The sequence below is a fragment of the Phalaenopsis equestris genome, unplaced genomic scaffold (genome assembly GCF_001263595.1).
Source record: "Phalaenopsis equestris unplaced genomic scaffold, ASM126359v1 Scaffold000761, whole genome shotgun sequence".
NCBI classification, from domain to species: domain Eukaryota; kingdom Viridiplantae; phylum Streptophyta; class Magnoliopsida; order Asparagales; family Orchidaceae; genus Phalaenopsis; species Phalaenopsis equestris.
In genome coordinates, this window is record NW_018165201.1 from 2,967,821 (window position 1) to 2,980,266 (window position 12,446).

The 12,446-nt window shown below is 37.1% G+C and overlaps 2 protein-coding genes across 3 annotated transcripts in view; both read right to left on the reverse strand.

Annotated features, from left to right (window-relative positions):
* LOC110030793 (probable LRR receptor-like serine/threonine-protein kinase At4g26540) overlaps positions 1 to 2,502 on the reverse strand; it is a 9,076-nt gene extending 6,574 nt beyond the window's left edge. Inside the window, 1 exon segment of the mRNA XM_020733712.1 lies at positions 5 to 2,502. Coding sequence (XP_020589371.1) covers positions 5 to 1,814 — 1,810 coding nt within the window. The 5' untranslated portion in view covers positions 1,815 to 2,502.
* A 5,801-nt stretch (positions 2,503 to 8,303) lies between these two features.
* The window catches only part of LOC110031017, a 24,359-nt gene continuing 20,216 nt past the window's right edge, over positions 8,304 to 12,446 (reverse strand). For both annotated transcript variants that reach the window (XM_020734040.1, XM_020734042.1), the window contains 4 exons: positions 11,778 to 11,883; positions 11,358 to 11,488; positions 10,328 to 10,771; positions 8,304 to 9,232 (listed from right to left, as the gene is read on the reverse strand). In XM_020734040.1, coding sequence (XP_020589699.1) covers positions 8,818 to 9,232; positions 10,328 to 10,771; positions 11,358 to 11,488; positions 11,778 to 11,804 — 1,017 coding nt within the window. In that variant the 5' untranslated portion in view covers positions 11,805 to 11,883 and the 3' untranslated portion in view covers positions 8,304 to 8,817. The remainder of the gene's footprint in view (positions 9,233 to 10,327; positions 10,772 to 11,357; positions 11,489 to 11,777; positions 11,884 to 12,446) is intronic.

Genomic DNA, 12,446 nt, shown 5'->3' on the forward strand with positions numbered 1-12,446 from the left:
AGATCTAGCCATTGGAGACGCGAGCAGGATCCGATCTCCGTTGGGATATGGCCGGTGAATCGGTTTCCAGCGAGGATTAGCTTCGTCATGGAGGCGAGCAAGCCGAGATCAGGGGGAAGTTCGCCGCTTATGAGATTGTTGGAGATGTCGAGGAACTGGAGCAGAGCAAGGCCCTCAAAAAGAAGATAGGGAAGGGTGCCGGCAATGGCGTTGTCATGGAGGTCGAGGAACGTGAGATTTCGGCATCCAGAGATCTCCACAGGGATCGGCCCGGAAAGCCGGTTTGAGCCCAGATCGAGAAAACTGAGTTTCCTCAACGCACCAATCTCAGCCGGGATGTTTCCGGTGATCCTGTTCCCATTGGCACGGAACCGGATCAACGACTTGCACTTGCCAATCTCCGCCGCTATCTCGCCGGAGAGGTCATTGTGGAGTAGAAGTAGCTTGCCGAGCATTGGCAGCGAGAAGATTTCTTTCGGGATTGGACCGGTTAGAGCGTTCTGAGAGAGGTCTACCGCTTCAAGATTCCATCCGGCAAGCTCCTGCGGGATCCCGCCTTCGAGCCTGTTCTGCCATACGTACAGCGTTCGGAGATTGTATAATCGGCTGATTTCCGGCGGGATGGCTCCGGTGATCTGATTGTTATCCAGCTCTAGTTCTGTTAGATTCCTGCAATTGGAAATCGTCGGAGGAATGGAGCCGGAGATCTGGTTCACGCTTAGCTTTAGTTCCTGAAGGCTGGTAAGATTGCTGAACGCGTGAGGAATCCCTCCGGTGAGTCTATTTATAGAAAGGTCTACAACTTCGAGCTCCAAACACAAACCAAGCTCCGGCGGAATCATCCCAACAAGATTATTCTGCCATAGCAGAAGATTCCTTAGTTTCTTGAGTCGACCAAGGGCCAGTGGAACGGAGCCGGTGATCGAATTCTCATAAAGATAAATGTTCTGAAGCTCGCCGCATTGCCCGAGTTCCGGTGGTATTGGACCGGAGAGCAGCGCAGTGTAAACCGCAAGTGTATGTAATCTCTGGAGGAAGCCGAGACCCGCCGGCAAGGAGCCGGTGATGCCCGTCTCGGCGAGACCAATCATAGTGAGGCTACTACAGTTTCCGATTTCTTCTGGCAATGCGCCGATGAGATTCTTATTACCTCCGGCTCGGAAGACCTCCATCTTACCCAGCAGCCCAATGCTCGCTGGAATCGTTCCGGCTAGCTGGTTGTCATAGAGAATGAGTAATCGGAGATAAGTGAGATTACCGATGGCATCCGGGATTGAACCCTCAAGTCCATTAGAGTTGAGGATGAGCTCCTGGATTTTGCTCCCGGGGCGAAATAGAGACACGGGGATCTCACCGAAAAGGGCGTTTTCGCTGAGATCGAGGTGGCTGAGCTGCGAAAGCTCTCCTAGCTCCGGCGGGATTGGTCCAGTAAGGTTAGTACCAGATAGTACTAGCGTAGTTAATGTCGGAGCTACTGCTGCAAGATTGCCCGGCACCCTACCGCACAGATCAACATACTGCAGATTAATCCCCACGACGCGACCATCAATTCCGCATGAAACTCCAAACCATCCGCACGGGTTCTCATCGAGCTCATTCCAATTTGATAGAGCGGATGCCGCGGAGGTGCCATTGAGGGTAATCTTCCAGGCGATCAGAGCTTCAGCCTCCGCATTAATGGCCTCCGCCGCTCTGCTTGACAGAACGAGCAGAAGAAGAGAAGAGCAGAGGAGCAGTCGGACACAGAAGGGGAAGAGCAGGGGTCTGGATTTAGGCGGCAAGGCTGCTCCATCGACAGCTCTACTAGGGAGCATGTTTCTTTCTCGCTTTGCTCGCTTGCTTTGGAAATGGGGTTCGGTGTAATCGAGACGGCGAAGATGGAGTAAAGAAGATGGAAGAGTGGAGCATCACTGTTACTCAGCCAGCTTTAGGAATTTAAGAATGGTGAGATTCGATTTAGGTTTTTAACTTTACGGATTAAATAATGGGAGGTGAAGATGGTGAAGAATTGGAGATGGAGATAAAAAAATTAGGCTCTCCGGATCCGAGAACGGCAGGAACAGCTAAGGCGGGGGGAAGGAATTTGGATGGGGATTAGGGTTTATTTATTCGCGAAGGAAGATTACCATAGATTTGATTAAAAGACTGATTGTGAGGACCTTCTTGGAAGGACACGGAGGCGGTTTACAGAAAAGGTATTGAGGGGTTATATCCGTGTTATACTCATATAATCTCTCTGTAATCTACCTGATATATGAAAACAGAAGCGCGGGACTTATTAGATTACAGTTAAGTTACAGGTAGGTTACAGGGAGATTACGGAGGGTATAACGCGAATATAACCCCCCAATACCCTCTCTGTAACTTACGGACGTACGCAGTGCTGCGTATGTCTTACGTACGCAAATTTTTCTCCTAGTTGTGATCATTCTGCCTTAAATTACACTAGAGATAATTATGTTCGGCCTTTAAGTCTATAGTCCAGTGAAAACTCATCACGTGATAAATAAGTCTCACTTGGTAATTTTTAAAAGTTAAATTGTGATATTTTTGAGGTGATATGAAAGTTTTGGATGGTATAAATGTAAGAAGTAAATTTTAGGGGTTAGATATGGGAACGTGTGGGAATTGGGTGGCATGCATGTAAAATAGGAGGATAACAAATTATTGGGTGCCTAAGCACTAAATGAGTTGGCATGATTGAGTTAGGCAAATAGACACATCACAAATTAAGATTTTTTTTATAAGTCTTACATCAAGGAACAATCCAAGGGTGAGTGAATGGCTATTATTGCATCACAAGTCCTAATGCAGTTTTGTATTAGGACTCCAATCAGGGTCTGTCAAGTGTACAAGTAGACCCACCCATATATTAAATTAATTTTATTTTTATTAAGATTGGTCTGTCTGTACACGTGGTAAACTCGCAAAACTGCATCAAGTCTCCTGTTGCAATAATTTTTCCCCCTTTTGACCTTAAAACTCCAATATATTAGGGGTTATTTGGAATCACTTATGATTATTATTTTTTTAATTTTTATTTATATTTGAGGTAAAATAAAATATTCTTGTAATAATAAATATAAAGGCTTAACTCTCTAGCATTCGAGCTAATGCCGAATACGAGAAACTATTGCGTTCGGCCCTCTGCGGACAACCAACCGCCAGGCGCCAGCTTGGCATGACCCGACGTCTATGCTGAGGTGTTGGTCGCACGCACGTGCGAACGACCGACACAGTATTTCCTCCCCGAGTACAGCTCACCAAAACTGCATCAAGTCACCATGCAAAAAAATGTCGATTCCACAATTATAAATAGTTATTTTTTATGTGATATTAAAGATTTTGATGGCTTGAATGTTAAAAAAGAAAGCTTTAGGGTTAGATATGTAAATACATAGGAATTGGGTGGGTATGAATGTAAAAGCCCCTACAAGAAAATTATTACAATTAACTTGTGCAAAAGTAGTTAGGAGTTGGGACAATTAATTAATGTGTGATTAAACAATCTTATGAGCCATGATTTAGCTGTAATACAGGCCATGTCGGATCTAGATTCCATTCTCAGATCTGGTTTTAGGGAAAATCTATTATATTAGCGAGCTGTTTAGTAAGTTAAAAAGGTCCAACCTCTTTGTATAAAAGGCTAAGATTCTAATTTGAACTTTATTGCAACATTTTATTTGGTGTACATAAAAAATGTGTCAGCATTACTCCTGAGGAGATCCAACGGTTTTAAAAGAAAAGATTATAATGAAGAAAGGCTGCCCGACAGAAGATCATGAGGTTCACTTGTTGACCGAGTGAAGTTGTTGGAGCCAAAGACAACCAAGTGAAAGCTAGCTAAGCCGTGAGGAGGACAGATAGATGAGCAAATGATCCGAGCCCAAACCATTCGGTCAGAAATGAGACAAAGAGACATCCGAGTCAATTACTGTGGAAGAGCTGATTCAAGAGAAATTTGGTTCCTGGGCATCACCAACCATCACAGAGGCATCTAAAGGGTTTTCATCATAGGTCAAAGATCGACAGTTGGATCATACCAATCAATCGACCCATATCAACGAAGCTCAGCGAACCGAGCTGATCCCTTTTGGCCAAGCGGTTTTCACTCGATCGAGCTTATTTTACCGATCTAAATCTAATTAAACTTAGCAAGCCGACCCAGTGAGTAAACAAATAATAGACTTATCCATGTAAAATACCAGAATTACCTTAGTACTGACTTTCTTAAAATCGAGATAAAAATATAACATCATTATATTGTACTCTCTTTCATATAAATACAGAGATTATTTCATGAATAAGACACAACATATTACTATTCATTGTTGTTCACTCCTCTCTCTCTCTCCCTCTTTCTCTCTCTACTCACTCTATTCCAATAAACCATATTGTTAGGCTTTAGGTTAACCATATTAATTTCATGCAATCACCAATTGAACTGATAAAACTTAGCACATGCAACCATAAGATCATGTCAAACATATATATATATATATATATATATATAGTCATACATATTAAAAATACTGTCACTTTCACATGCGATCTTTGACATAATATCTTCATTTAAGCAAACATAAAATAAGTATTTCTCAAGTTTAAGATCCAATTTTGGCATCACGTGAGGAGCCTGTTGCCCTCGTGACCCCCATGCCCCAATTTTACATACATACCCTACAATTTCTATGTATTTACACATCTACCACTTAAAATTCAATTTTTACATATTCATCACATGAACCAAGCATGAAAAAGCTGTATTTCATTTCTTAAGAGTTAAAATAGTAGTATTCTTTTACGTGATATGAAATATTTGGCGGACATAAATGTAAAGAATGTAAATTATATGTGCTTGATATGTAAATATATATATGAATTGGGGGTGATATGTATAAATAATAATAAATAATTAAGGAAGTTGATCCACCATTGTGCATGTGGTTAGGAAAGGGTGATTAGGGAGGAAGGAATCTGGCCTTGTGGGATGAGTGATTGTAGACCACATGGAACTTTATAGAATGACATAATTATATGGTTTAATTTTATTATGATTGCGTGCATTTATATTAAGTTTAATTAAACAATTCAAAAAATTCAAATAAATAAATAAATAAATGTTTTGATGGTAGTAAGAGCTGAAATTAATACATGCACCGTGCATGACTAGGGCTGTCAAAAAAGCTCGTTGTTCGCGAACAGTTCGTGTTCGGTTCGTCAATGAGTTCGTGTTCGATTCGTTCGATAAGTAAACGAGACAAACACGAACAAATTTTTTTCGTTTGGTTAGTTAAACGAACCAAACACGAACAGTGATGCGTTCGTTCGTGTTCGAATCGTTATTATTTGAAATATAAAATAATATAAAATAATTATATATAAAAAATTTATTATATTTTAAAACATTAAATTTAATAAATTATAATATATAATAAAATAATAATAATAATAATATATTAATATACTATAGTAGTAATATACTAATATAGATATTGTATATTTATATAATATAAGTTATATAATTAATATATAATATTATTTTTATATATTAATATTAGGGATGTCAAACTGGCTCGTCGTTCGCGAACAGCTCGTGTTCGGTTTGTGTTCGGCTCGTTCGTTAAGAAACGAACACGAGTTTATTTCAAACAAACTAAATTTTAAACGAACCGAACACGAACACAAGCTTTGTTCGTTCGTGTTCGGTTCGTTTACACTCCTATGCATGACCCACTAGAACTGATTTTATGTGTCATTTTAGTCCCACGTCGTTGAGAGGAAGTAGGGGAGAGGGTTGGGAACTTTTTTAGGGTTAATTACATATAGACCCCCGGAAACATTGATATTTCAAAAAAGCCACCCATGTGATTTTTTTGAACTGTCGAATCGATGTATATACTTGTGCAATGATCGAATTATTGAGAATTGAATAAAAATGAAAACTATGGGTTGAGATTTCACCATGACTTCTGAGATTTGCGTGAGAATTTAAAAATTGGATGAAAGAGGGCGGTAGATTTGTAAATATCCGTTCTTCCGCGTTCTTTGCAATGGGTCGAAAGCCTGCCGCGCCCGCAAACGAGCCCTTAGTTGCGGTTAAAGCCCAAATACCTAATAAAAATCTTCATAAACAATAGTTAAATGTGCTTCAAGCTATTTTGGGGAGTTTTGGAATTTTCATAGAAAGGGTGAGTTGTCATAAAAATTTTGTGTTATATTCTTTGAATTTAGCTTGAAGATCATTAATGACTCAAAAATCAATTTGAATAAGATCGTGATAGAATCGAAATAAACGAGTCGAGCTGTGAGCCGAAACTTTGGATCTAATTTTTTTAGTCGATTTCGAGCCATACATGGATCGGCTCAAACTGACCCGAGATATGCTCGTAGTATTTTTTATTTATAAAAATTATGTATATAAGGTGAGTAAAATTGGATATAATGAATCACGAGCCAATTTCAAGCTGAGTTCGAGCTGGCATAGATCCGAGTAATTCAATTCTAAGCCAGTTAGTTTCAATTTTGAGCCAAATTGAGGCAATTCAGAGCTGAAACAGATCCTAATAACTCCAACTTGAGCTAGCTCATTTCTCAATTTAAATTTGAACCAGCCCCGCTTGAAATCAACTATAATGAGCCATGAGCCGATTTCAGGCCGCACTAAATCTATTCAAGCCGATTTTGAGCTAAACCCTGCTTGGCTTTTGTTTAGTTGTGACCCTATCACAAGACTAAATGTTATCTTACCGAACCCTAAGAAGTGAGAACCTAAAGTTCTATCATTACCTAATAGATTCTTCAAAATATACCTTCCTTATCTCTTAAAGTTGATGAAGTCAAAATTTTGCTTCAATCTCCCATTACTAATACCTACTTAGTCTATCTAATTACAATAAAAGAAGAAAGAAAAAAAAAACAGACAATGATAAGAGAAGGAAGAAAGATGATTAACATTAAACACAATTTAACAAATTTATTATGGTTTATTAACACCATAATTGTTCTTTAATGCCGAAAGTAAGAAAGTGCTTTGGCCACACTACCCATAATATCCGGAGGGACATTTTTCATATATATATATAGGAATGGACAAAGGCTATTATAAGAGCTCTCAACCACCCTCATGTGCCTAACTATTCAAGGACCGTCTTCACTACCGACAAACTGATCAGAGAGGGATCAAACTCGTGACATGAGGGGACTTGTGATCTTCAGAAAGACTGTTATATCGACCGGCCAAGACTGACAACACAAAAATTTGGACCATTTCTAGATTTATTTGTGTCATCCTTGCGCAGGGGTCTTGCTGGATGATAATTTCGGTGTAAATCTCCTGTATCCTGGGTTTGAATCCATCAGGGTTGAATTAGCACATATGGGATGAATAAACACATGTTGTCATCCATCTTTTAATATATATCATGCTTAAAGTAGGCTTCAATGACATTAATGATTAATTTGTTGCATTTTGCTTGCATTATGGACAAATAATAATAGATTATTAGCACTAAAAGCGGAAATAATTAGGGTTTTAAAGTTCTTTCAGCTAATGATCATTGATGGGAAGAATAACATCACTATCATCTTTAATTGAGACCAAATCATTCCTAGCCACATTTTCAAAGCTAGTGTTTCATTATTATTATCTTTTTTTTTTTTTTTTTTTTTTTTTTTTGGGGGAGGGGGGACAATTACATCCATACCACTCAAAAATTTCAATTTACAAATCTAGCCCCCGCTTCGTCGAATTTTTAAATTTTCATTCAAATATCAAAATTCACATCACTCTTTTATATTTATATATATATATTTATTTATTTATTAAATTTTTAATGATTCGATCATGACATACATAAATTCATCATTAGTTTTTATAAATATGCTTCAAGTGCTTGCATGTAATTATCACAATTTTTAAGGGGCTTTTACGTAAATGGCACCCAATTCCTATGTATTTTTATTTAACTTTATTCTTTACATTTATACCATGCCACCATTTAAATTTAACAAAAAAAAGTGAAATATTGCCTTTTCTATACAATGATAAAGTGGTATATATATAAAAATTAAATATTGTGTGTGTGTGTGTGTGTAAAACGGCAAAATGCCATGCATGCAGATATAAAAGTTTAAGAGAGAGACATGTAAATACATAAGAATTATGTGCTAGATATGCAAATTTCTATTTATTTATTGCTTTAAAAAAAATGTTGGAAGAAAGAATATTCCAATACAACCTGAAAAAAAAACATTAGAAATCACATTAAGAATTGACAGAGAAGAGCAGTGCAATTAAATATTACACCAGTTCAAATAACCTCAAACATAATCTCAATTTTATCATACATTTTTCTTAACATATATAAAATATCAAATTTTACAACAACAAAAAATTAAAAAAAAAAGAAAAAAAACTGCAGAATCAAGTCCAGTAGATAAGGAGCAATCTGCAGATCATTGAATCCATATTCCTAACCTCTCATGGCTTCATTTGATTTTATTGTTCCAATCCCGCAAAATCTAATTTCCTTCGAGAAATTAAGTAATCCGCTCCGACGATAAAAATCCGACGAATCAAGAGCATTTGCATATATACCAACCAATTTCTATGTATTTACATATCTAACATCTAAACTCAACTTTTTTTACTTTTGTTCCACCTTAATCTTACACATCACCCCCCAAAAATTTGTTAAGTAAAATACAGCTTTTCATGCTAAATAAGGTGGCATATATAAAAAAAATTTGAAGTGCAGCTGCTAGATATGTAAATACATTGAAATTACGCGGTATATATGTAAATCATCCATACTTTTAAATGAGATTTGCCTTCTTCAGGAATCTGATGGTTCTGCAGTAATAAGGCCATATGGATTCAATAAAATCCAAGTATTTCTCCACAGCCCATCCCTCCAACAGCTTGAGTTTGCTCCTGAAGAACTCCTTGTAATTCATGTTTTTTATGTCAGCAAATGGCTTGATTGAGTAATTATAGAGAATGGATTGGAGCTTTCCGTCAATTATGTAGCCGCGAAGTAGCCGGCAGTAGGACGGAAGATTTCTCGCAATTGTCAGAGTTTGGATGAAGCAGAAAGCATAGAGAGAGCAGAGACCCTTTATGATGTTTATGTAGAGGGAGATGACTAACGGTCCAATGATCCAAAGAGGAGTTAGTTCTTTAGTTACTTCAGCTCCATGAACAATTCTGATTGTCAGAAACCAGGGGATGCTGCAGGAAATAAGTTTTGATTAACAGAATTTAATTCAGTAAAAATAAAAATCTATGAATCAATTGATGAAGTGCATCTTTAGAAAGTGATATTTGTTTATTTACATTTATACCGCTCAAATCTTTCATGTCACATAAGAAATACTACTCTTTTAACTTCTAAAAAGTGAATGCAACTTTTTGATGCATGAATAAGGTGGCGTACATGTAAAAATAGAAGTTTAGGTGTTAGATATGTAAATCTATATGAATTGATTGGTATCTATGTAAATCTCCCTTGTTTGTTTTTGGTTCAATGGATGGGGAATTGGGAGCAATAAATGTACTACAATGTATTACAGAATTGTTACTATAAGTAAAAGAGTCAGCTAGCAATGAAACGGATTTGCATGTAACTGTATAGGAAGAAAATTTTACGTCCGAACATCGCACGTCCGGACGGCCAACCACCGGGCGCTACATCACCATACATGTCAGCGCCAGGCAACGTGGCGTCCAGCGGTTGGCCGTCCGGACGCGCGAGCATCCAGAAGTAATATTTTTTTCTGTATAGGAGAGACATGGTTTCAAGACCGTTTGGTTTGGCAAGAGAAAGAAAATGATGTAAAATGAGTAAAATATAATTGAAATGCAGTGTATTTTAAATTTTTTGAATTTGTTTTATTTGATGAAAAGAAAGTAGAGAAATTTATATTTTTGTGTTTGTTATAGAGAAAAAAGAAATCAATGTAAAACATGTTGAGGGATCGCAGCGGCGGCAACTAGTGGCTACAACGCCTGTGGCAAGGTATCAGCAACGGACGGTCGGGCTGGTAGCGGATTGCGATGGTGGCAGCGGCAATAGGCTATAATTTGCAGTACATTTGGAAATCGCCCAAATCTAATGAATTCAAAATACACCAATTTTTGAACTACATGGTGAATTCTAAATTCATCAAAATTTTACACTGTATTTCATTTTCATCCAACCAAACACTAGAATTTCGAATGCACTACTTTGCACCACTAATACGGAGAACCAAACAAACCCTAAATATAATCACAAAAACCACATATGATCATAGCCTAATGATTCTAAAAGTACAACATACTTACAATATCACCAGAGGTAGGCTAATTGATGCATCCAGCCGGAGAAAATACATGAACGAAGCCCGCAGCAATTTCGCGGCCTTCAAACTCGCTTTTACTTCATTAAATTCGGGAACTTCCATCTTGATTGATTTTTCCTCAAAAGCCTCGCGTATATTTGGTCGAGATGTTTGTGTTGTTATCATGATCAGCCACTTTTGGAACAATTTTTTTATTGCAAGAGATCCTCCATTGGAATCTTCTCTTTCCCGGGACTCTAAGGAGAGATGATTCTGTGTATCAAAAGATGTGGTGGTCTCTTCTCTCTCATTTCGAGTGTGAGATAATTGTAAAGGGGCCTTAGAAACCCTCGAACTTCTCTGTCGGTCGTCAAATCTCTCATTTTGTGAATTGCCTTTAAAAGACAATACCACGAAAGTTCTTCGCTTAGCCAGAACAGGGTGAGCACTAGAAAATTAAGAAGAAGCAGTTAAGGGAGTTTGCAAAGCAAGAGAATCAGCAAAGAAGTTAGAAAACAAAAAATTTAGGAGCATTTACATACATGCCACCCAATTCTTATGTATTTACAGATATAACATCTGAACTTTAATTTTGATGTTTATATGTCATATAACCACTCTAACTTTTTAGAAGTAAAATATACTTTTTCACGAATCATGCATAGGTAAGGTGACAAATATGTTAAATTTGAAGATTAGGTGTTAGATATGTGAATACATAAAAGTTGAGTGGTATTTATTAAATAAATCCAAAAGGTCTAAGATGCACCTTAATTTATAAAAGGACGATTTACATGAGTATTTACATATCTAACACCTAAACTTAACTTTTTACATGCATGCCACCTTCCACATGAATGAAAATGATTCACTTTCTAAAAGCTAAAATGATGGTATTTTTGATGTGACATGAAATATTAAGATGGCATAAATGTAAGTTGTGGTGTTAGATATGTAAATGCATAGGAATTGGGTGGTACCTTTATAAAATGACAGTCCAACAAATCAAAATGTTCATGTAGAAACAAACATACCTCAGGCATAGCCGGTGCTTCAATGAAACCAAATCATCCCTTCTGCCGATAACACGATAAGGAGCAAAAGAAGCCAAATTGATCGCTCCATTACATGATTTAGGCCTCAGAAACAGTAATGGGCGAGGACCCTGAAGCATGCAAAGCACCAAAGTAGTGATACTTGAGTACCACATAAACTAATATAACATGCATTGGCACTAACACACATATATTTACAAAGAATAAAAGGAAACTGATACATCCTTCAAAACTAAGGGCTTGTTTGGGATCTTTACATGCTTGTTTGATGTATTTTTTAAACATTTTTTTATTTTAAATTTTTAAAAACAACCACCTCCAACAAATATGTTTTATTTCACTGTAAAACATAAACAAAACAAAATAAAATAAAGAGCAAATTGATCCCAAATGTATTACCTGTATTTGGAGGTCCATTGATACCATTTTCCAATGTCTTAAATCATTGTTCAGAGCGCAAGCTTTCGGGCATTGATTTCAGAATATGAAATATATTATTTAAGTCCTGAACCACAGAAGTTCATTATCATGAATACTGTGAAAGTTAGGAGGAACTTTCTTCGAACGAAAAATACTCTAAATTAATACAAGCAAATAACATATATATATTAATACAAGCAAATAATATATATATATATATATATATATATATAAAAATTGGAGGGAAATTCAAATGATGTAAGAAGGAAGGAAATAAAAATGTAATAATGGATAATTAAGGGAGAATAATTTTCCCCCTCAAAAGTACCTGCGGACCCACGATTTCCTAAACCGTGGGTGGGCCCATGTGGTCATGGATATATGCAAATCAGCAAATACATACAATGATTCAAGCTTAATTTAGAGAATTACTTGCACCATTTCACATAAGAGGCTGAAGAATTTCATGTAAGACTACTGGAGTTACGTGATACTAGAGTTAGTCTAAATAATAATATGCGAAAAAATATCATTACTGAAAAAAACCAATAGGCGGTTATGAGGACACAATGAAAGGGAAATAGCAACAACATACACATAAAGTTAGGGGTGTAAACGAGCCGAACACGAGCGAGGCATGCTTAGTTC